Here is a 22,153-nt window from a genome sequence, read left to right as displayed (position 1 = left end):
TCCTGTTCAAAGGAACTCTGTGCAGCCTCCTGTCCCTGTGCACTCTCCGTTTTGTGCCCAAGGTCTCTTTGCCCTCACTAAATACAAGCTGGGAAAACAAACTGAACAAGAAATTTAGGTTTCAGCAGGGCGCGGTGGGGCACGCCTGTCATCCCAGTGGTTTGGGAGGCTGAGGCAGGAGGATCGCAAGGTGGAGGCCAGCCTCAGCAATTTAGCAAGGCCTGAGCAACTCAGGAAGACCCTGTCTCTAAATAAAATATAAAAACGGCTGGGGACGGGGCTCAGGGGTTAAGTGACCTTGAGTTTAATCCCTGGTACCAAAGTCACAAGACTTTATTAAGTCACCCAAACCGGAAGAACGCCCCAGCTTGGTCCACGGAGCCCTGGGCTCTCTGCGTTTCCACTCTTCTTGGGGACCACCCACTCTCACAGCACAGGGAAACTTGGAGCCCCAAGTCACCCAGGGGTGACAGGAGCTTAAAGGCCACCAGGTGAAGCATGGGACCCCGCGTGGCTTGCAGGCGCTACCAGATGGCGGCCGAGGGAAACGCAGAGGCCTCTTGAGGTCACCTACAGACGCCCCTCAGCCTCTTCAGGAAGAGAGGCCCTGCGTGGTCATGAGGTCCCACTGCGGCCACCAGAAGGCCCCAAGAGAAGGGACACTTGTGCAGCCCTAAGGTCAGGGACCAGGCCCTGACCTCTGGTGTTGGGGGCCCTCTTCTAAAGGGGTGAGTGAGGACGTTGCTGGTGTCCCTTAAAGGCTGGCTCTGAAGAATGAGGTGACTCAAGGCCAGAGGGGACACCGACGGTGACATTTATATTCCTTTCTGTTGAACACTCCCCGGCATGTGCCTCCTACTTGGAGGTGACAAGGGCGCTGTTTCCCAGCTGTGGCTTGACCCTGTGGCTTGGTAGCAATGGCTGCCCGAGCCTCAGATGCCCGAGAGCTTCCTGTCACCAGCATGTCCCCAATCACCAGCACAGGGGCGACACTGGTGACAGCGATTCTCTTCCCTGCGCCTCTGCTCAGGAGCGGCGAGGTAGCCTCCTGCAGGACCTGCAGTCCACACAAGGGGGGCACACGGGGACAGAGGGTGGGGCCTGTGACTTCCTGCAGTTCTCCACCTTCTGAAGAGAGGGTCATGTCCAGTGTGAGCTGAGGCCCGGGGGCAGGGACACTGTCCTAGCGTCAGGACGTCCTCTCCAGAGGGTGGGCGCAGATGTACGTCCGCTTCTCGAGGATGTCCCTGGACACTTTCTTAATCTGCTCATCCAGGTTCTCTGGAGCATCTGGGACGGAAGAGAGGGACGAGGTGACCATTCTCCCCTTCACCCCTGAGCCCCGTCCCCAGCCCTTTTCCTATTTTATTTAGAGACAGGGTCTCCCTGAGTGGCTTAGGGCCTCGCTGAGTGGCTGAGGCTGGCCTCCACCTTGTGATCCTCCTGCCTCAGCCTCCTGAGCTGCTGGGGTGACAGGTGTGGGCCACCGTGCTTGGCTAATCCTATTTCAAATGCCCAGACTGTAGGGGGCTAGGAGTGGGGAGAGGATCCTGATTAGGAAATGGCCAAATGGAGGAGAAACCATTTCAACCACCTTCTGTCACATGTGGCAGCCCTGTGGCGAGCCTGGCCAGCCCCCAGCAACCAGGAACCACTAGATGTCACCGGCCAGTGTCCTGGCCATCGACCACACACCCGGGCTCGGCACTGATGCCGATCCAGAGCCTGTGGCCAACAGGACCGTGAGGGTCGGAGGACACCCTGAGTGACACGTTCCACGCTGTGGCCCAGGGGGAGGGAGGTGGCCAGGCACCCAGGGCAGCAGCTATGTCCCCGTGACCTCCTCTGGGCGGGTGCCAGGACAGGGCTGGGCAGTGGGGCGGGTGCGTCTCAGCCGGTCTCCAGATGGCAGGAGGCCATGGGGACAGACCAGGCCTGGAACCCGTCCTGTCCCCACTTACCCTTGTCCAGCTGCGACAGGCTGAAGAGGTTCTGGACGTAGGCCTCCGTGCAGAACATGTTGGCCAAGAGGATCTGTGGGGGCCAGGGTCAGAGGGGACGGCTGCTCAGGCCCTGGAGCTGACCCAGCCCTTGGCCCAGCTGGGCCCACAGGCCTGGCGCAGGACTTCAGTGACCCCTAGCCACTCTGTCCCCTGGCGCGGGCTCCTCAGCCTCTGAGACGTGCGCTCCCTCTCCCGTGAGGTGGACGGCCACCCCGCTGACCATTCTGCCTGTGCCCTGGGCCAGCGCGCACGTGGCACACAGGTGGACGGGTCACTTTGCCCCTTTCTTCCCTCAGGTAGGGGACCAAAGACGGAGCGTGGCCGGTTTCCTGGGCGGCAAGAACCGTCCTGTGGCCACAGTATGGCAAACCTGCCCAGCCTCCCGAGTGGCACCCTGGTGCGCCTCAGAACCTCGGCCTCTTCCAGTGACCGCCTGCACGTGCCATGGGCCCCGGCTCACCCAGCCCTCCTGTCCCAGAAGTCCCTGGTGGGGCTGTGTCCCCCAGACCTGGGCTTCCCCAGCCACTGGCTTCATTAAAGTGCAGCAGGACCAAAGGCCTGGCTCACACGTCCCAGCCCTGCGTCTCCCTGCAGCTGCCACCTGCGCGTGATCTGTCCTCACTGCGTGGGGCCAGGGCGGGCTCACCTCGTGGTCATGGTTTCGGAGTCCGATGCGGATGGAGCGGCTGGCCCGGGACAGCACGGCCACCATGCCGTACAGGTTGATGAGGACGTTGGCCACCCGCTTCAGCACCAGCTGCTCCTCCACGATCGTCTGCGGACGAGGCTCAGCGTGGAGACCAGACACTTGGTCCCCTGGCCCTGCCCCCTGGACACACCTCTCTTTTTTTTGGTCCCAGGGATTGAACACAGGGACACTTGACCCCTGAGCCCCGTCCCCAGCCCCTTTTCTATTTTATTGAGAGACAAGGTCTCGCTGAGTGGCTCAGGGCCTTGCTAAGTGGCTGAGGCTGGCCTCCACCTTGCGATCCTCCTGCCTCAGCCTCCTGAGCTGTTGGATGACTGACAGGCAGGGCCACCCGCCCTCTTTGTCCTGTCTGCACTTGGGCAGGTGTAAGGCCAGCCCAGGTCCCTGGGCTTGGTGTGCTCAGGTCACCTTCAGGACCACGTGGGGTCACCCCGTGGACTCAGGCCGGGTAGACAGGCTGTCCCCTCCCCTTGTTCCAGGGGGCCTGTGTCCATCTAGAAGGTACCCTGAGAAAACACACCCAGCAGGCGATCCCAGGGGCAGGCAAAGCCAGCTGACTGCCCCTGTTCAGAGTGACCAAGGTGTCTGTCCCAGGCATGGTCCCAAAGGTGGCCGCTGGCCAGCTGGCTGGCTGTGCCCCTGGTTGCCACGGCCTGCTCACCTTTCCAAAGCGAAGCAGCAGATTCTCCACGGTGCGGCCAAAGTAGTACACGTTCTCCTCGAGCTTGTTGGCACTCTCCTGTGGCCACAGGACAGGGCAAGGCTGGGCGCCCGTTCCCCACTGGGCCCAGTCCTGTCCCACATGACAGCTCACAGCCCAGTGCTCCAGGGCCCATGGGGCACCAGCAGGAACCCGGAGCCCTAGCGCACCCTGTGCATGGGACCCTGAGGCTGGGCGTCCCCATGCGGGTCACTTGCTGGGCCTACTCACCCCGAGGCTGGGGTGGACCACTCCGAGGTTGCCCGTCAGCCCCAGGTCCACGGTGCGGCCCAGAGAGTCCCGGATCCTCCGGCCCACGGTCTCCATGATGGTGCTCACGTTGCCACGTTTAAGTTCACTGCAGGGAGTTCAAGGTCTCAGGACCTGGGCCCCGACACTGGCCCCTGCTGCCACCAACACAGCCCCCCACGCACCCCAGCGCCCTGTCGCCCACCCCAGCAAGACATGCAGGGCTCCTGGGCCAGGGCGACTCTGGGCCTGCAAAGGGCAGCTGGGCCCCTCATGGGGCCTGTGCCTGTGGCCAGCAAAGGAGGCTGCCACCTGGGACCAGGGCAAGATGGGGCAGGAGAGTGACAGCAGAGGAACTGGCCTCTTGCTGGCCTTGGGGACAGCCTCTCTCCTCAGTTTCTGAAATGCTGGCCACCCCCGGGGTGGTGACGGGGCTGCCTGTTGGAGGTGGATGGTGCTTGGGGACCGAGGGCTGTGTGACCCTAGGGCAGGCCTCTGTCCCCCGGCTGGAGGACTAGCCCTGGCCTGGCTTCCTGGGCCCCGCAAGGCTGTCCCAGGACCGTGCATCCCTTCCCTCTGCTCTCTGCTGGCCAGACAGGGCCCCAGAAGCCACCGTGGGAATGTCACCTACTGGATCCTCTCGGTCAGGATGCGGCCAGCGTGCTGCAGGCCTGTGAGGGCGATGAACATCCGGAGAATCTCGTTGGTCCCCTGTGGCCAGCGGGGTGGAGGTCAGCAGCTGAGCCGGGAGGTGGCCCAGCAGGGCTCCGGGGATGGCAGGCCAGGTAGTGCCCACCGCCCGCAGCAGCGGCTTCCACCTCGGTGGCAACCCGAGCAGGGGACAGGAGGCAGGTGCCCAGGGAGGTGCCCATGGTAGACAGTTGGCATGGCCTCTTGAGGGGACCAGTGCCTCCCCTGGCCAGTCTCGCGGGGTCACCAGACTCCGTGACCAAAGTACCCCAGCTCTCCCGGGTGCCAGAGGCACAGCAAGAACTGGACACAAGGGACACAAGTCCGCTGGCTCTGGGCTGAGGCCAGACTCCTCAGGGAGGCTGCTGATGGCTGGGTGCCACCTTTGTGCCCAGGTCCCTCCTGGTGGGCACAGCCCTGGCCTGGGGTCTCCCGGGCCCTGGGAGAGTCCTTGGATCCTCCCACCCGCGACCCTCGACGGCTCCAGACCTGGGTCATCATGTCCCCACTGTCCCTGACCCCTTTCCCAAGGCCACCATTTTGAGCCAGGCCACAGGTGGAGGTGTGGCTGGTGCTTCTAGAAAGATCTCCTTGCTCTCTCTCGCTCTCTCCACCACCTGGGCTCGCCCTGAAGGTCCTGGGTAGCCTGGCACGTTCCATTTCCCTGTTTCTTGGCCCAAACTGCCCCTCGCTAACCCTCATAAGGCCACCTTGTCCCCAAGGGCCAAGGGCACCTGCTTCACAGGACGCAGCTCCCCGGGAGGACGCGTCTTCCACTGCACGGGGACCACGCACCCTCCTCGGGCATCCGGGGCCACCAAGGTTGTCTCTGGCCTGGCCCTGGCCCTGTCTGGCGGTCACTAAGCTGACCCTTGAGCTGGGACTGGAGCCAAGGTCTCCACAAAGTGTCTGTCCCACACCGTGTGCCGGAGGGAGCTTGGACCACAAAGAGGTCCCAAGGGACCTTGGGCTCAGGCCTGAGCCAGCTGCTCGGCCTCCCTCAGCCTCTACCCTGGGCCACGTGGAGCTAGGAGGTTCCACGGGGGGACACGGCCTGTCCTGGGCCCTGGGCTGTGGCTGGGCCCTGGATAGCACTTCCCAGGTCCAAGGAGGCAGCGAGGGGGGACGGGGTGCAAGCAGGCCTCCCGGGGACACGGCTGGACGGGTCTCACCTCGAAGATGAGGAGGATGCGGGCGTCGCGCAGCATGCGCTCGTAGGGGTAGTCCTTCATGTACCCCGAGCCCCCCAGGATCTGCAGCGCCTCGCTGACGCACTGCCAGGCGCCCTCGGAGCTGAACACCTGCCACAGACCAGGGTGACATCAGCACTGGGGTTCTTGGGGCCGAGTCCCTTCACGAGGACGTGGGCCTGGGGGAGCTGTGGCCGGGGACGGCTGGGGACTCTGTTGGCAGAACTGGGACGTGAGGACGAGACTGACCGCAGGAGGAAGTCACCAGGTGACCATAGGCAAGGCCTTCGGCAAGTCCTGGGACACAGTGACCAGCTTCCTCCAGGACCTCCCGTGCCTCTTCAGCCTTCCTCCACCCCTTCCCCTCCTGGTCGCCTCCTGGGCTTTCAAGAACCACATGGGGCCGGGTGCTGGGTCACACGCCTTTAATCTCTGTGCTCAGGAGGCTGAGGCAGGAGGATCGCAAGGTGGAGGCCAGCCTCTGCCACTTAGGAAGGCCCTGAGCCACTCAGCGAGACCCTGTCTCTCAATAAAAAAATAAAAAGGGCTGGGGATGGGGCTCAGAGGTTCAATCCCCAGGACCCCCGCACCCTAAAAAGGAGCTCAATTAATTCCAGAGACCAGGGCCTTGGACCTGCTGGGCCACCCGCCCAGCCTGCCCGCCATCCGCCATCTTGTGTATTAGAGCTAAAAATGACACTCTCCAAACAAGAGCATCGGGAAACTCGGGGATCTACCTGATGGAACATTCCAGAAAAAACATTCTGATACCACCAAGAAGCCCATGAGCTCAAAATAAAAGACGCCCTTCTCAGGAGAGCCCGGCTGCTGTGTTATGTACCCTCACGTGAGGTCATGAGGGCTGAGCTGGCTCCTGTGGCTCCAGGCCACCAAGGGCCAGGCAGAGGTCAGCACCCTGGGACGCTGCTGCAGCTGTGGCCGCACCCTAGGGCCGCCCTCACTACCCCTGGAGAGCTTCCCACAGGGCCACAGCATCAGGGTGGACCCAGGACGAGCTGACCTATAGACTACGGAGAGACACAAAGTGGGGCGACACTGTGGGGTGCAGGGAAGGGCCGCCCTGGGTAGCTCTCGTGCCAGCGCTGGGCCGTGCCGGGGTTACCTTCACCATGGCCGCCTCCATGGAGCAGTCAGGCAGCTCGGGCTGGTCCAGCATGCCCGCCGTGAGGTAGGCCATGCTTTCCATGACGTAAGCCTTCTGAGCCATGAGGGCGAACTTCTCCTGGAAGGTTCAGGAAGACACAATCAGGAAGCCATCTGAGGGTGGGCTGGGGCGCAGGGTGCTGGCCTACCATGGGCGAGGCCCTGGGTTCCACCCTCAGCACCACCAAAAAAGAAAAAGATGCCATCTGAGCTAGGCGCAGTGACGCGCACCTGTCATCCCAGTAGCTTGGGAGGCTGAGGCAGGAGGATCGCAAGGTGGAGGCCAGCCTCAGCCACTTAGCGAGGCCCTGAGCAACTCAGTGTCTCTAAATAAAATATAAAAAAAGCTGGGGACAGGGCTCCATGATGAAAAAGGGTTCAATCCCTGGTTAAACCCACAAAGGTGGTGGCCAGGCCAGAGGCCCTGCTGTCCAGGAGAGCCACGCCCAGGCGCGCTCATCAATGGGACCTCTGTCCAATGAGGGCTCGCCCCGTCTTCTCTCCAAATCACCCACAAGACACTGCAGTACGGAGACAACAACGGGACACACTTTCTACACCCACCAGGTGACACCACAGCCCCTGGTACCTGGATCAATCCAAATTCACTCAGATGCTTGTTGAACTGCTTCCGCGTACAAGCGTAGTCGGCCGTCAGTTCTGAGAAGGGGTGTGAAAAAGAAGCAGAGTATTCCTGAGTAGCCAAAAATGATTCCCAAAGGTCCCTGCTGTCACCTTCCAATACCCAGCAGGAACTAGCAGAGAAGTGTGAGCTGCCAGACGCCCTGGCCCACGCCCGTCACCCCAGCCGCTCAGGAGGCTGAGGCAGGAGGATCGCAAGGTGGAGGCCAGCCTCAGCCACTTAGCGAGGCCCTGAGCCACTCAGCGAGACCCTGTCTCTAAATAAAATAGAAAAAGGGCTCGGGACGGGGCTCAGGGGTTGAGTGACCCTGGGTTCCATCCCTGGCATCCCCCACCAAAAAATAAGTAACAAAAGAATCAAATCAGCTGACACCCGATGTCCCCAAAGTCAGAGCCCCATTTCCAGCGTCTGGGTCGGAGGCAGGACACTGCTTCTCCTGGGCCTGCAGGCAGCGGGCACAGGGGACCGACATGGGTTTTAGTCTTGGCACTGCTCATGTGGGAGCCTGGCCAAGCCCCACCCAACATTGACTCCCCCGAGTGGCTGTGATGAGGTGACCAGGGGGTAGGCAGGGGGTGCCCAGCGAAGCCAGTTCTCTGAAAGCTCTCAGTGAGCCGGACTCAGGAGGCTGGGGCAGGAGGATGGCAGGTTTGAGGCCAGCCTCAGCCACTGAGTGAGGCCCTGTCTCGAGTCCCCTGGGCCAGGTGATCTCCAGGTGTCCACGTAGGGACAGGCACACGGACCCAGGCAGGTCGCTGGCCAACAGAAGAGGAGGGACACGGGGAACGCAGAGGCTCCTGGGCCAGAGTGGGGACAGCAGGGCCAGACAGTGCCACCACGGGTCCCGGCCCTGACTTACCTACCAATCAGTTTCTTGAGCATGCCGGCCACCGCGCTGCCCATGCTGAAGCGCCCGCTGTTGAGGATGTTCATGGCCACCTGGGGGGAGCAGGCAGTGAGGGAGGAGGGGACAGATCGCTCCCACCTGTTTCCCAAAGAGGGTTCTTCTTTTTATGGGGGAGGGGGCCCTCGATCCCTGAGCCCTGTCCCCAGCCCGATTTTGTACTTTATTTAGAGACAGGGTCTCGCTGAGTTGCTCAGGGCCTTTTTTGCTGAGGCTGGCCTCCACCTTGAGATCCTCCTGCCACAGCCTCCCGAGTAGATGGGATGACAGGCTGCGTCACCGTGCCTGGCCCCAGCACTATGATTTAAAAACAAAAGTCGCCACGGTGATTGGGGGAAAATGACTGCTTTCATACGCAAAGGAAAAGAGACTTCTGACATTTTTCTGGGTTCCTAGTGTGCTTGCTGCCCTCAGCCTGAACAGGAAACAGAATGGCACACTCCAGTGAATCCAGAGGTCTCAGTGTGACCAAAGGCCAGGTGACAGGGAGCGGCTGCTGGGAGGGCTCTTCCCTCTTGGGTGCTCAAAAGGTTATATCAATAGAAGCAGCAGCCAAGTGACAGGGAGGGGCTGTTGAAAAACGGACTGAAGAGCGTAGCTGTAAACATAGGAGGAGGCCGGGGCGGGGGCACACCAGCAGCTCAGGAGGCTGAGGCAGGAGGATCGCAAGGTGGAGGCCAGCCTCAGCCACTTAACACGCCCCTCAGCAACTCAGCGAGACCCTGTCTCTCAATAAAATATAGAATAGAGTTGGGATGGGCCTGAGGGGTCGAGGGCCCCTGGGTTCAATCCCGGAGACCCCCTCCAAAAAACACCCACTCAACCAGCTACTCACCTTAAAGCCACCTCCAACTTCTCCAAGGACATTTTCCACGGGGACCTTGGTGTTTTCAAAATGCACTTCACAAGCTGAAATATGAAACATAAGACTTTAGCAGACAAATACAAACCACTGTCCCTGGACCCCAGGAATGTGCTGCACTCATTCTGTTATGGTCTGGATCGATCAACACAATTGATAAGGTATTGATTATCGATCAAGAAACATGGATTAGGAAAATAGTAAGTAGAGCCATAGTGACTCCATCTTTGTTTTTAAGAATTATTAAGAATTTGAGGCTGGCGTGGTGGCTCAGTGGCAGAGCGCTTGCCTCCATGCAGGGGGCACTGGGTTCTGATCCTCAGCACCACATCAATGTCAAACAAAGATATTGTGTCCACCTAAAACTAAGAAATACACATTTAAAAAAAAAAATTTGTTTTTCTGTGCTTCATCCATCTGCAAACGTACTTGGACCCAGGATGTGGGGTCCAACTTAGTCTGTTCACTGCTTTTCTGAGTCTTTAAACCCTGAACTGTGGATAACAATCCCAGTGGATCAGGAGGCTGAGGCAGGAGGATCCCAAGTTGGAGGCCAGCCTCAGCAACTCAGCAAGGCCCTAAGCTACTCGGTGAGACCGTCTCTAAATAAAATACAGAATCCCATGCAATTCGCAAACTCCATAGGATGTGGTTTTCTTCCTTAAATACTGGACCACAGACAGCCTGGCGCACTTCTGTGACAGGCCGCTGCACGTGGCAGAAGTGTCCCTGGCCGGGCAATAAGCTCTCTAACTCGTTTCAGATTCGGGTGTCCCCTGAGTGGTGTCCCTGTGCCGTTCAGCACGTGCAGGGACAGGACAGGGCAGAGCTCCTGTCTTGGTGGAGGCCATGAACGAGGGGGTGGCCTGCCCTAGGATTTTACCTACGACACTTTTTTTTCCTTTTGGTACCAGAGATTGAACCCAGGAGCACTCAACCCCTGAGCCCTGTCCCCAGCCCCATTTTGTATTTTATTTAGAGACAGGGTCTCCCTGAGCTGCTCAGGGCCTCACTGTTGCTGAGGCTGGCCTCCACCTTTCGATCCTCCTGCCTCAGCCTCCCGAGCCTCTGGGACGACAGGTGGGCACCATCGCACTGGCTTACTCAGGACACTGGCTGTCGGCCTTTGTGGTTTCTGTTCCTCTGATGGCCTTATCCCCCTGGAAGCCACCAAAGCTTAACACACAGAGCGGTGCCCAGCCAGTGACAGCAGAATGAACGAGTGATTTCCAGGAGCTCACCTGTCACCAGGGAAGTCTTCAATGGCCTGATACCAACAATGTTGACTTCATGCCCAAACTATTTATTTGTGACTGGGAACGGACCCCAGGGAATACTTCATGACCAAGCTGCACCCAAAGTCCTTTTTATTTTGAGACAGAGTCTTGCTAAGTTGCTGAGAGTTCAATGTGGAGGCTGGCCTCAAAGTTGTGATCCTCCTGCCTCAGTCTCTCGACTCACTAGAATTACAGGTGTGTACTTTTGTGCCTGGCTCCGTAAGGATTTAAATCTTATTTACCTGGATACTTGGACAGAGCAGAGGGCCAGACACACACTGTCACTTTCATACACACACATGGACACCCACACGACTTACTGTTGGAGCCCCGAATGCCTAATTTATCCTCCGGTTTCCCATTAGTGATGCCACCAAAGTCCCTTTCGACTATGAAAGCTGTCATCTTGTCTTTTACTGAGCCATCGGAATCGACCACCTCAGTCTTGGCAAACACAGTGAAGATGGTGGCCAGTCCCCCGTTGGTGATCCAGACCTGAGGACAGAGAGCAAGGGGTCCTCAGAGACTCCTCTCGACTCACCACCTGTGAGGCCCCAACTGAGGAACTTATTTTCATCTTTTTTTTGGCACCAGGGATTGAACCCAGGGGTGCTTGACCCCTGAGCCCTGTCCCCAGCCTTTTTTATATTTTATTTAGAGACAGGTTCTCGCGGAGTTGCTGAGGCTGGCCTCCACCTTGCGATCCTCCTGCCTCAGCCTCCAGAGTTGCTGGGATGACAGATGTGCGCTTTGCTTCAATCTTGATTCAAGAGGCATGAGCTAATTTGGGAAATCCAAATGGCGACTACATAGTAAGAAAGCAATAACAGTATCCCAGCTCTCTGTCTCTTAGGGGTCTGTGTTTGAACTGTGACAGATGCAGTCTAGAGGCCATCTTGATGGAAGAGACCCAGCCAGCTGTGAAAGGGGACCTGATGGCCTGTGCTCAGTCAAGGACGGGCACCGTCCCAGACCTACGGATGCAGGAAATTCTGTGCAACTAAGACTTCTGACTCAGACTTCTGACTCCGGGCGCAGCTGAGTCCAGCATCAGGGACACTGTGGCCAGGCCTGGGTTTTTCACCAGAGGGACAGAGGACCCGTGCAGGCCACTTGAGGACTGAGCACTGCACCTGCTGGGTAGTCACCAGAGGGTCACAGACCTGGGCACAGGAAGAGGCCCAGCGGTGACAGTGAAGGCGGCCACCGAGACCTGACAGGGCGGGGTGGTGAGGCTGTACCTTGGAGCCATTGAGGACGTAGTGCTTCTTGTCTTCACTTAACGTGGCCCTGGTCTGGATGGAGGCGGCGTCACTCCCGCTGCAGAGACAGAGAGACGTGGGTGAGACGTGGGGAGAAGAATCTTGGGAATACACCCGAGTCGGCCGAGAGCCTGGAAATGGAGGGTCTTAGGAGTCAAGTCCCCAGGAGGCGACCCAGCCTCTAAACACAGGGTCAGACCACACACAGGGTCAGCTTTAAAACTGCGTGTGGTGGTGCACACCTGTCATCCCAGCAGCTCGGGAGGCTGAGGCAGGAGGATCGCAAGGTGGAGGCCAGCCTCAGCCACTCAGCGAGGCCCTAAGCAACTCGGCAAGATCCTGTCTCTGGATGACCGTTCCAGGTTCCCCAGTGAACGGAGGCAGCATTAGGCATGGCCTGGTCACAAGACCTCAACTTGAGCCCTGTCCCCAGCCCTGTCCCTATCTAGCTGTGTGACATCCCCCACGGAGCCTCCAACTCCTAATCTGAAGATGGAGACATGGCCCGTGGCTGTGGGAGTCGGCTCAGGGGAGGGCGGACCTGGCTGGCTCGGTGAGGCAGAAGGCGGCGATGTGCTCGCCGGACGCCAGTCTGGGCAGGTACTTGGCCTTCTGTTCTTCGGTGCCAACCAAGATGATCCCCTGAAAGAAACATTTTTTATTTGTTCCTTTTGGCTACAAGACGGCAGCGTGCATCCTGCCATGTCCCACCTACACGGGGCGTGACTCCCCATTCCTGTGGCTGGACCTGCTGTGGGGTGTCCCTGGTCGTGGGTTCCTCTGTGAACATGGGAAAGGGACGTCCATCCATTCCCCTGTCTCTCCCAGTCCCCTCCCCTCCCTTCCCTCCACTCCCCTGCGTCTCATCTAGTGAACTGCTGTCCCCCCCTTATTGTGAGTCAGCATCCCCATATCAGAGAGGACACTCAGCCTTTGGTTTTTGGGACTGGCTCGTTTCACTCAGCGTGATGGTCTCCAGCTCCATCCATTGACAGGCAAATGCCATCATTTCATTCTTTAAGGCTGCGTAATATTCCACTGTGTATATGGATTCCCATTTCTTTATCCATTTATCTGTTGAGGGGCACCCAGGCTGGTCCCTAAGTCTCCAGACTGCTTTCCATAGTGGTGACACCACTGTCACTCCCAGCACTGTGGGGTGAACCGTTCCCCCACATCTTTGCTAACATTCTATCACTTGTGTTCCTGACAATCGCCATCCACAGCCTTGTCCTGATGTCCCTCGTGAGGATAATACTGATGTCCTGCCACAGAGGACAGCAGGCGCCCAGAGCTGACTGCTGCAGGTGGGGGCTGGCTGCCGAGTGGCCCCTCTTGCACCTGCCCCAGGGCATTGGTTTGGGCTTAGACTCTGGAACCTTCATCCCGATCCTTCCCCTGCACGGCAGGGCGCCCAGGGCCTGGACTGTCCTCCTCTGAGTCCCCACTTTGTGATCTCCAAGTGGGGGCTGCCCCTCCCAGCAGGTGCTCTGGATAATGGGAGGTGAAGACGTGGGAGGGCTGGGACCATGCGCAGCCAGTGTCCCCAGCGTCCCCTGCTCTCTGGGGAGGGGAGCTGGGCCTGTGTCTCTTCCCTGATGTCTCCACTGAGACCTGATCCTGCCCCCTGTCCCCTCCAGAGAGCCCCAGGGGGAAACCCCAGCATCTGACCTTGAGGCCGATGGCTTGGTGAGCTGCCAAGGTCACGGTGATGGAGCTGTCCAGGCTGGTGATCTCCCCTAGACGAGCGTACATGGTGTTGGAGAGGCCCAGGCCACCTAGGAGGAGGGACCAGTGTCAGTCACAGCTCAGCCCACCGCCTCCCACTAAGGCACAAGGCTTCACTGCCTTTTATTTCTTTTGAATTATGTAAGTCAAACTGGATCATCATTAAAAAAGCAAAACCACACCGGGGGGTGGGGGCACATGTCTGCAATTCCAGTGGCTCAGGAGGCTGAGGCAGGAGGATCGCAAGTTGGAGGCCAGTCTCAGCCACTTAGTAAGGCCCTGAGCAACTCAGCGAGACCCTGTCTCTAAATAAAATAGAAAAAGGGCTGGGGATGGGGTTCAGGGGTCAAGTGTACCAGGTTCAATCCCCAGTTCCCCACAAAAAAAATCATAATAAAACCTAGGGCTTCATACACATTGGGCAAGTGTCTCCCCTATGAGCTACACCCCACTTTAAAAAAAAAAAAAAACTTTTCTTGAGACTGGCTAAGTTACTGAGGGTGGCCTCCAACTTTTTTTTTTTTTAATATTCTTTTAGTTGTCAATGGACCTTTATTTTTTACTTATTGATACCCAGTGCTCAGAATCGAACCCAGTGCCTCACACATGCTAGGCAAGCGCTCTGCCACTGAGCCTCAACCCCAGTCCCCCTCCAACTTTGGATCCTCCTGTCTCAGCCTCACAAGGAGGTGGGATTAGGCATGTGCCATGACACTCAGCTGACACACACACACACATATATATATATATATATATATTTTTTTTGTACCAGGAATTGAACTCGGGGGCTTTTAACCCCTGAGCCTCATCCCCAGCCTTTTAAAAATATTTTATTTAGAGACAGGGTCTCGCTGAGTTGCTCAGGACCTCACTAAGTTGCTGAGGCTGGCCTCCAACTTGCGATCCTCCTGCCTCTGCCTCCCTAGTTGCTGAGATTACAAATGTGCAGGGCCTCAATCAAAAGACTTTGTCTTGCCGGGTGCAGTGGTGCAGGCCTGTCATCCTAGGGACTTGGGAGGCTGAGGCAGGAGGATCACAAGTTCAAAGCCAGCCTCAGCCAAAGCAAGGCGCTGAGCAACTCAGGGAGACCCTGTCTCTAAATAAAATGCAAAATAGGGCTGGGGACAGGGCTCAGGGGTCCAGTGCCCCTGAGTTCAATCCCTGGTACCAAAAAAAAAAAAAAAAAAAGACTTTGTTTTAACTCCTTTCAGTTTTATTTGGTGGGGAAAATCCGAAGCTTTCTGACTAGAGTATGGGTAAAATCATAGGGTAGAGTCCGCAATCCCTGTGTACAGCAGAGGGCTGGGGGTGGGGTAGCTGCTGGTGGCACAGGGACTCAGAAGCAGGAAGGAGCCACACAGGGCTGGCCTAGACTGAGGGGGGAGATCCAGGCTCAGTCAGCAGAAGGGCCCCGTTTCTAGTAGTGGGGCTTCTCCAAACTCTCCCATGGCCTCCAGGGAGGCAGAGAAGCAGCTCAAGATGAGTTGGGTGGGGTGTGCGCACCTGTAATCCCAGCGGCTCTGGAGGCTGAGGCAGGAGGATTGCTAATTGGAGGCCAGCCTCAACAACTCGGTGAGGCCCTAAATAAAATATAAAAAAGGCTGGGGCTGGGGCTCAGTGGGAGGGCACTTGCCCAGCAGGTGTGAGGCACTGGATTCGATCCTTAGCACGAGATAAAAATAAATAAATAAAATCAAGTCACACCGCTGAATGCTAATCTGGCCTCAACTTTCTCCTTGGTCTTGGCATGCACCAGCTCTAGGTTGGGGACCAGCAGGAAATTACGGTACAGATCTGACAGCCCCTGTCCTGTGCTGCAGGTAGTAAGGTCTCCCTAGAGGCCAGGCAGGGGAGAGAACAGAAAGAGAGTCTTTGGTGGATGGTTCTGGAAAGTCTAACTTGTGAAACACACTCAACAGTGCGTCTCTAAAGGACCCGCTGCAGCCTGGAAATGTGCCCAACCCTTAAAGCACCACCGAGCCCTGTCCTGCCCACACCTGCAGAGCCTCCATAATAGCCGATGGAGGCTGCCCCAGCAAGGCCCGGGGACAGGCAGGGCGAAGGACCAGGGCCACCATTTGGTCTAGGTGGTGTACCTTTAGAACAGCAGCCTCTCAGGGAAATGCAGAGTGACGCTGACGAGCCACACCAGCCGGGGCAGCTCCTCCACTTACCATATTCTTCCGGGACCTGCATTCCAAAGAGGCCCAGGCTTTTCAACTTTTCCAGGGTGTCGTCCGGGATTTTCCCCTCCTGGTCAATTTTCTGAGAATCCACTGAGAAAAGAAAACATCTTGATGAAATAAAACAGGAGCAAGTCATCTTCATGCAGAGAAAGGGACCCAGAATGTTTTTGGCAGAGCATCCGACCCCAGTGCCAGCAGTTTCTCAAAACTGCTCGAAACTTCTAGAGGATTCTCGAAAATTCTCAAAACTGTCTGGTGATGGTCACATCAAATCACTGACTTGATTTGATGTAGTTTGTAGGATTGTGGTTTAAATCCAGCAGGGCTAGGTGGCTGTCTGCTGACCTGGTCACTGGTCACCTGGTGCCTTAGCCATGTGAGATGGCAGTCAACTGCACGCTTATGAGATGCAGATGCCTGCACATGCTTGACCCGACCGTCCAGGAGATGGGGAGGCACACAACTCCTGGTGTATGGCTGCAACACTAGGCCAACCCCCAGCCAGGCAGTGACCGGGGCTCCCTTCACCCCACTGTCCAAAAGCCTCCACGGTGTCACCCCAGTCTGCAGGCTGAGCCCCAGCCCCAGCCCTTTTTATATTTTATTTAGACACAGGGTCTTGCTGAATTGCTTAGGGTAGGATGAGGTTGGCCTCCAATTAGCAATCCTCCTGCCTCAGCCTCCAGTCTGATCAGCATCGATTCATCGATCAACACGCACACCCATGAGGGCAAAAGGGAACAGTCTCTAGCACGGGATTAGAAAGTGTGTCCTTCCTGTGTGTTATGGTAATGTTTTTCTGTATGTGTGTCGGAGGGTTACTGGGGATCGAACTCAGGGACACTCGACCCCTGAGCCCCGTCCCCAGCCTATTTTGCATTTAACTAAGAGACAGGGTCTCACTGAGCTGCTTAGGGCCTCGCTATTGCTGAGGCTGGCTTTGAACCGATCCTCCTGCCTCAGCCTCCGGAGCCACTATAATGACAGGCGTGTGCCACAATACCTGGCCCATCAAGAACCACCCCCTTTTTAAAATTTTTTAGTTGTCAATGAACTTTATTTGTTATGTGGTGCTGAGAATCGAACCCAGTGCCTCATGCATGCTACGCAAGTGCTCTACCACTGAGCCCCAGGCCCAGCCCCTCATCCAGAATTTTTGGCACAAATTATTCAAGGCTTACACACTAAAAACCCCACGCATAAAACACTAAGAGAAAATAAAATGACCTCAATAAGTGGGGAGATAGGCCAAGATGCTGTACTCTGTTCCCCATCACGCTGATTCATGAACTTTCTGAAACCCCAGTCAATGCCGCAGGCCTGCTGAGGACAGAAAGCTGATTCTAAAACTCTCTGGGAGTCCAAAGGGCCTGGAGTCCACATGACTTCAGAAGACAGCCAAGCTGAAGGGCCAGCACTGCCCAGTTCTGAGCTTATTAGAAGGCACAGTAAATAGGTCAAGGGGATGTTTGTGGGAACAGGAGACAATGTAGGATTCAAAACAGACCCACACCTAAATGGTCCATCTAGTTTTGATGGAGGGGTCTGGTTAATTCAATGGGAAAAGAATAATCTTTATAGCAAACACAGCTGAACAGTTGGATATTGTCCAATTGTTTCCAAACCCCCAGAATGTCACCCTCAAACTTCTACCCCACGCCACCGACCACATTAACCTGGGTCACATCACAGATCTAAACGTAAGAGTTATCTAACTCCAGAACTTGAAAAGAAAAGACAGATGAAAATTGTTATGGACCTGGCAGTTTTCCCATAGACAATCCAAAAAGCGCAAACTCGCAAAGGAAAAACTTGCACTTTATCCACATTAAAAACTTTTTTTATATTTTTATTGTTTTTTTGGTACCAGGGATTGAATCCAGGGGCACTTAACCACTGAGCCACATCCCCAGCCCTTTTTTATATATTTCATTTTGAGACAGGATCTCACTGAGTTGATTAAGGCCTTGCTAAGTTGCTGAGGCTGGCCTCCAACTTGGGATCCTCCTGCCTCAGCCTCTCGAGCCATGGGATTATAGGTGTGCAGCACTCAGCCTGAATCTCAGTAGCTTTTAATAAAGCAGCAATTTGTATGGTCCCTAAAGCAAAGTATTATGAATTAATGACACTCAAGTGGGCCTCCTTTATACTGATACTGCTCCTAATATAAATATCGATGCGGGATGGGGCCGTGGCTCAGTGGTAGAGCACTTGCCTAGCATGCGTGGGGCACTGGGTTAGATTCTCAGCACCACACATAAATAAAATAAAACCCATCAACAACTAAAATATATATTTGAAAAAATATTGATGCAATCACTCTTACAAGGAAAATGAGAAATGATGAGGAAACCACACCTACCTTCTTCATTGAAGAATTTTTCCACGGGTCCCACAAACTGATTGATTTCGTTAAGTTCATCTTGGCTAACTTCTGGAAATGGGAAGACTCCTTTCTAAAAATGACAAACATTTACTAAGCATTATTATTATTATTATTATTATTATTATTTGGTATTGGCAATTGAACCTAGGGGCACTTAGCCCCTGAGCCCCATCCCCAGCCCTATTTTGTGTTTTATTTAGAGACAGGGTCTCACTGAGTTGCTCAGGGCCTCACTAAATTGCTGAGGCTGGCCTTGAAGTCGTGATCCTCCTGCCTCAGCCTCCCGAGCTCCAGGTGTGTGCCACCAGGAATTCCAGCAGCTTGGGAGGCTGAGGCAGGAGGATCACAAGTTGGAGGCCAGCCTCAGCAAAAGCAAGGTGCTAAGCAACTCAGTGAGACCCTGTCTCTAAATAAAACGCAAAATAGGGCTGGGGACGGGGCTCAGTGGTCGAGGGCCCTGGGTTCAATCTCTGGCATCCCTCCCCTCAACAAAAGGCTGCTACAGGAGAACACACCGAGGTTGCCAGGCCTGACTCCCCAGAGCTGCTGTCCCTCCTGCCATTGCCAGTGACTCCCTGAGCTTACTGTGCCAGAGAGGAGGATCCCACTATTCCTCTTGCGACTGATCAAGGCTCCCTGTGCCGAGGGTGTGCAGGGTGCAGTCACGGGGCGAGGCCTGGTTGTGCAACACATCAACCTGAACTCAGCCTGGGCGTGGCTACTCCTTAGATGTGGGGACTGGGCCACCCCAAGGCCTCTCTTTGAGCCAATTTCACTTCAATCCCACATGATCCTGATCATTTCAAAAGCACCTGGGACATTCAAAACAGGTCATGTGTGCTGCAAGACGCAGGAACTAAATCTCAATGTCTGCTACTGGCTCTGCTCCTGTCCACAGCGGTGGCCCACAGAGTGACTTAGTTTCCAGGCTCTGATTCGTCACCGTGAACGGCCAAAGAGGCCAGGATGCCCTGCTGGCTTTTGAATTCATCTGGCAGTGGCCTGCACCAGGTTCCTGTCCCCGCTTCGGCTGTTCCCATGACATGAGGATGTGGCTTTGGACCCACAGTGGCCTAGCACGGATGGATCACAGAAGGGACAGAAAATACGTGAATGATGAGAAGAAGAGGAACCATAAGTCAGGGCCAGGAGCTCTGCCTTTCCTCTTGGGACCCAGGTCACCTCCTGGGTCACCAGGTGACCCAGGAAGTACTTCAGACGAGTCTTCCACCTCCCTGGACCCTGCATCACTGCGGCAGGAGGGAGGTCCCGGGGTGGGAAAGAGCAAACACTGACATCATCAGACCAGAAGGGAATGGGGCGCATCCCAAAGGGAGTTTGCAAGTTTAGAGAGCAGCAAGCCCTGCCCGTCAGCCACCTAAGACCAGAAGCCAAATGTGTTAAGACTCAGGAAGCCAAGACTGCTCATGGCAGGTGACCTTCCATTTATCCAAGTGGTCCCCCCAGGGACAGCGGGACACTGAGGGCAGTGTGCTAATCCCTGGATTGAGGGTCTGGAAGGCCTGTCCCTATTCTGAGGTTTTAAGTGGTGCCACAGACCTGCTCAAGACCCAGAATGCTGTGCAGATGGTGGCAGCCTGTTTCAGGGTCGATGAAGGGAAGGTACCTAACACTGGTCGGGTTTAAAGAGGACCCGAAGGTACAGAAAACTCGTGAACTCTGAGAATAAGAGGAATCAAAGGTGATGCCAGGAGTCTGGCAAAGCCTTTCTATTAGCTGTGGAAAAATTAGGCTAGAGGGAGGTGCAGGACTGGATGGGGACCAGGAATAAACTCCCAGATACAGCCCAATGTGGTGGCGCATGCATGTCATCCCAGCAGCTCAGGAGGCTGAGGCAGGAGGATCGCAAGGTGGAGGCCAGCCTCAGCAACTTAGTGAGGCCCTAAGCAACTCAGTGAGACCCTGTCTCTACATAAAATGCAAAATAGGGCTGGGGATGGGGCTCTGTGAGTAAGCACCGAATAAGTTCCATTCCTGATGGCAAAACCTAAATAAATAAACCCCAGCAGATATGCTAATTATAGATACCGATTACAGCCCCGAAATGGAGCTTCTGAGCAGAAAGGTAGACAAAAAAAGTCTAGAATCGAGGAAAGAAATACAGGCCGGAGAAGCAAGTTTGAGTCATGAGGACATAGGTGGCATTTAAAGCCAGGACACTAAGCTAGGCCATCAAGAGGGTAATTATAGATGCAAAGAGGTGTTCTTATGCTGCACCTTAGAAAATCCCAACTGCAATCAGGCTGGTGGGAACCACGGGCGATCGTCTAGAAAGTGAAGGAGCCAAGAAGAAACCAGCACAGGACACTGGGAGAGAGTGGTTTCCAGAAGGTAGATGAATGGAGTGCAGCCAAGGGGACAGAGCACTGAACTGTGTCAGGGGCCACCTGTGGGCTTAGGAGAAAGACTGAGAATAGATCCTTAGATGTGACATCATGGAGGTCACTGCTGACTTTGATGTCAGGGACAAAGCTTGAATAGTTCAATAGAGAAAATAATTGATATGGAAGAGAAAGGAAATAAATGGATGAGTGGATGAGAAGGCTGGTGTCCAATGACTGAAGTGGCCACTGTCAGGAGTAGTGGGCACACATGACGGGCGGGTGGGTGACCTGCAGGGGTCAAAGTTCTCCTCTGGCTACTGTTCTGTGTCAGGGTGTCCTCCAATCTGTCTGCTCTTCTCTGGGAAGCACCACGGATATGAAGTGGGGGTGGGGACCAGGTGCCAGCGGCTTAGTGACTCAAAGAGGACTAAGAGATTCCAGTTTTTCTTCATTGCACAACTGGGAGTCAGACAGCCCCAGGACAAAGCACCCACACACCCGGGTTTGGGGGAAGATGGTTTCCCACATTTGAAAGCTGCTAGCTCTGCCCTAGCAGGATGGGTCACTCCTGGTCCCAGTGCCACCTTCTGCCTCTGTAATGCCATCTACCTAAGGGTTGGTCCTGACAACCTGGAGCAGAACGATCTAGAGCCAGGGAATAACATTTTTGCGGGGCACAGGATCAGATCACATTCTGACTAAGCCCAAAGAAGTAGGGGGTGACTCCTGTGGCCACGCCTACTTTGTAAAGCGCCAAGGGACAGAGAAGTGAAGTCATCAGTCCAAGGGAGCAAAAGTAATTCACCTTGAAGTCACCACTTTTTCTTTTTTCTTTTTCCCCCCTTTTGGGTCGTGGGGACTGAGCCCGGGGTGGGGGGGGGCCCTGACCCCTGAGCCCCCATCCTCAGCCCTTTTTGAGTATTTTATTTAGCGACAGGGTCTCGCCGAGCTGCTGAGGCTGGCTTGCACCTCGTGACCCTCGTGCTCGCTCACCCTGTGGGATCACAGCCGTGTCCCTTCGGTGTCGCCGAGAGCAGGGGACTCTGCATTTCCCGTCTCCCCGGGGCTCGTGCACACTGCCCGCTCCAATTTGGGGGGGGGGGGTCAAAGGACTTGACTTTAAAGCCGCAGAAAACGGTGGAAAAAAGAAAAAAACCCCAGGGCTCCCTGACCCAGCTGTGGCTCTGGGATCTCGGACAGGGACGGCGTGGGACAGGCACCTGATGGGCGAAGCCCAAGGGCCCCCGGGGAGCGCCGGGGCTGAGCCGAGGAATGGAGCCCGGGAGCCCAGAGGCGGCTCCGCACAGGCCCCGGCCAGAGGTTCCACAAGGCCCTGCCCTCCCCCGTGCGCGGGCCCCCCGGGCCTCGGGGACCTGGAGTCTGGGCGCCGTTCCCCGGGGGTGCCCGTAGGAGCCAGCCGCGGAGCGCGCAGAGGCCGCCCGGGCTCCCTTACCTTCTCGATTTTGCCCAGGAAGAGCTCCTTGGCGAAAGCCCGGCTCGGAGGACTGGTTCTCAGCGGGCGCCGGCTCGAGCTGAGGGCCACCCGAGCCCGGCAGGCTCGCGCCGCCGTCGCCGCCCGGCGCAGGAAGAGCGCGCAGCCGCTCATGCCGCCCGCGTCCGCTCGGGGAGTTCTGTCACCTCCAGCTCCGCGCCGCCTGATGACGCCACGAGCCCGCGCCGCCTGATGACACCAAGGGCCCGCGTCGGCGCGCCGGCACCCCTGCGCTTGCGTGGCCACGCCCCCTCCAAGAGCCGCTGCGCTTGCTGGCCACGCCCTGCGTGGAAAGAGGGGGCGGGGCCACGCCGGGGGCGGGGCGCCAGGAGGTTCCCTTCAGTCAAACGCCGCAGGGCGCGC

At 56.5% G+C, this 22,153-nt stretch overlaps 1 protein-coding gene across 1 annotated transcript; it reads right to left on the bottom strand.

Moving 5' to 3' along the window:
- Window positions 1-792: 792 nt before the first annotated feature.
- On the bottom strand, window positions 793-21,965 carry Acad9 (acyl-CoA dehydrogenase family member 9). Its single transcript, XM_077793433.1, has 18 exons — window positions 21,752-21,965; window positions 17,930-18,023; window positions 15,556-15,657; window positions 13,325-13,431; window positions 12,195-12,295; window positions 11,633-11,711; window positions 10,712-10,886; window positions 9,088-9,161; window positions 8,212-8,287; window positions 7,295-7,365; window positions 6,665-6,784; window positions 5,524-5,652; window positions 4,293-4,372; window positions 3,644-3,770; window positions 3,374-3,451; window positions 2,650-2,778; window positions 1,962-2,034; window positions 793-1,290 (listed from the first exon to the last, which is right to left on the bottom strand). Exons 1-18 carry the CDS (start codon window positions 21,902-21,904, stop codon window positions 1,190-1,192), a joined length of 1,869 nt encoding a protein of 622 aa, XP_077649559.1. The 5' UTR covers window positions 21,905-21,965; the 3' UTR covers window positions 793-1,189.
- Window positions 21,966-22,153: the final 188 nt, after the last annotated feature.

This window comes from Urocitellus parryii, chromosome 16, assembly GCF_045843805.1.
Source record: "Urocitellus parryii isolate mUroPar1 chromosome 16, mUroPar1.hap1, whole genome shotgun sequence".
Taxonomy (NCBI): domain Eukaryota; kingdom Metazoa; phylum Chordata; class Mammalia; order Rodentia; family Sciuridae; genus Urocitellus; species Urocitellus parryii.
Note: the sequence above shows the minus strand (reverse complement) of the source record. Positions and strands in the feature narration are given on the sequence as shown.

Bases quoted from the DNA above. Each gene is read 5' to 3' on its own strand.
- Acad9 (XM_077793433.1), bottom strand. From the start codon at position 21,904: ATGAGCGGCTGCGCGCTCTTCCTGCGCCGGGCGGCGACGGCGGCGCGA. The intron at 10,887-11,632 runs GTACAGCCTCAC...CTCTGTCCTCAG, and splicing joins ACGTCCTCAATGGCTCCAAG to GTCTGGATCACCAACGGGGG. The intron at 2,779-3,373 runs GTGAGCAGGCCG...CCTCGTCCGCAG, and splicing joins TGCTGCTTCGCTTTGGAAAG to ACGATCGTGGAGGAGCAGCT.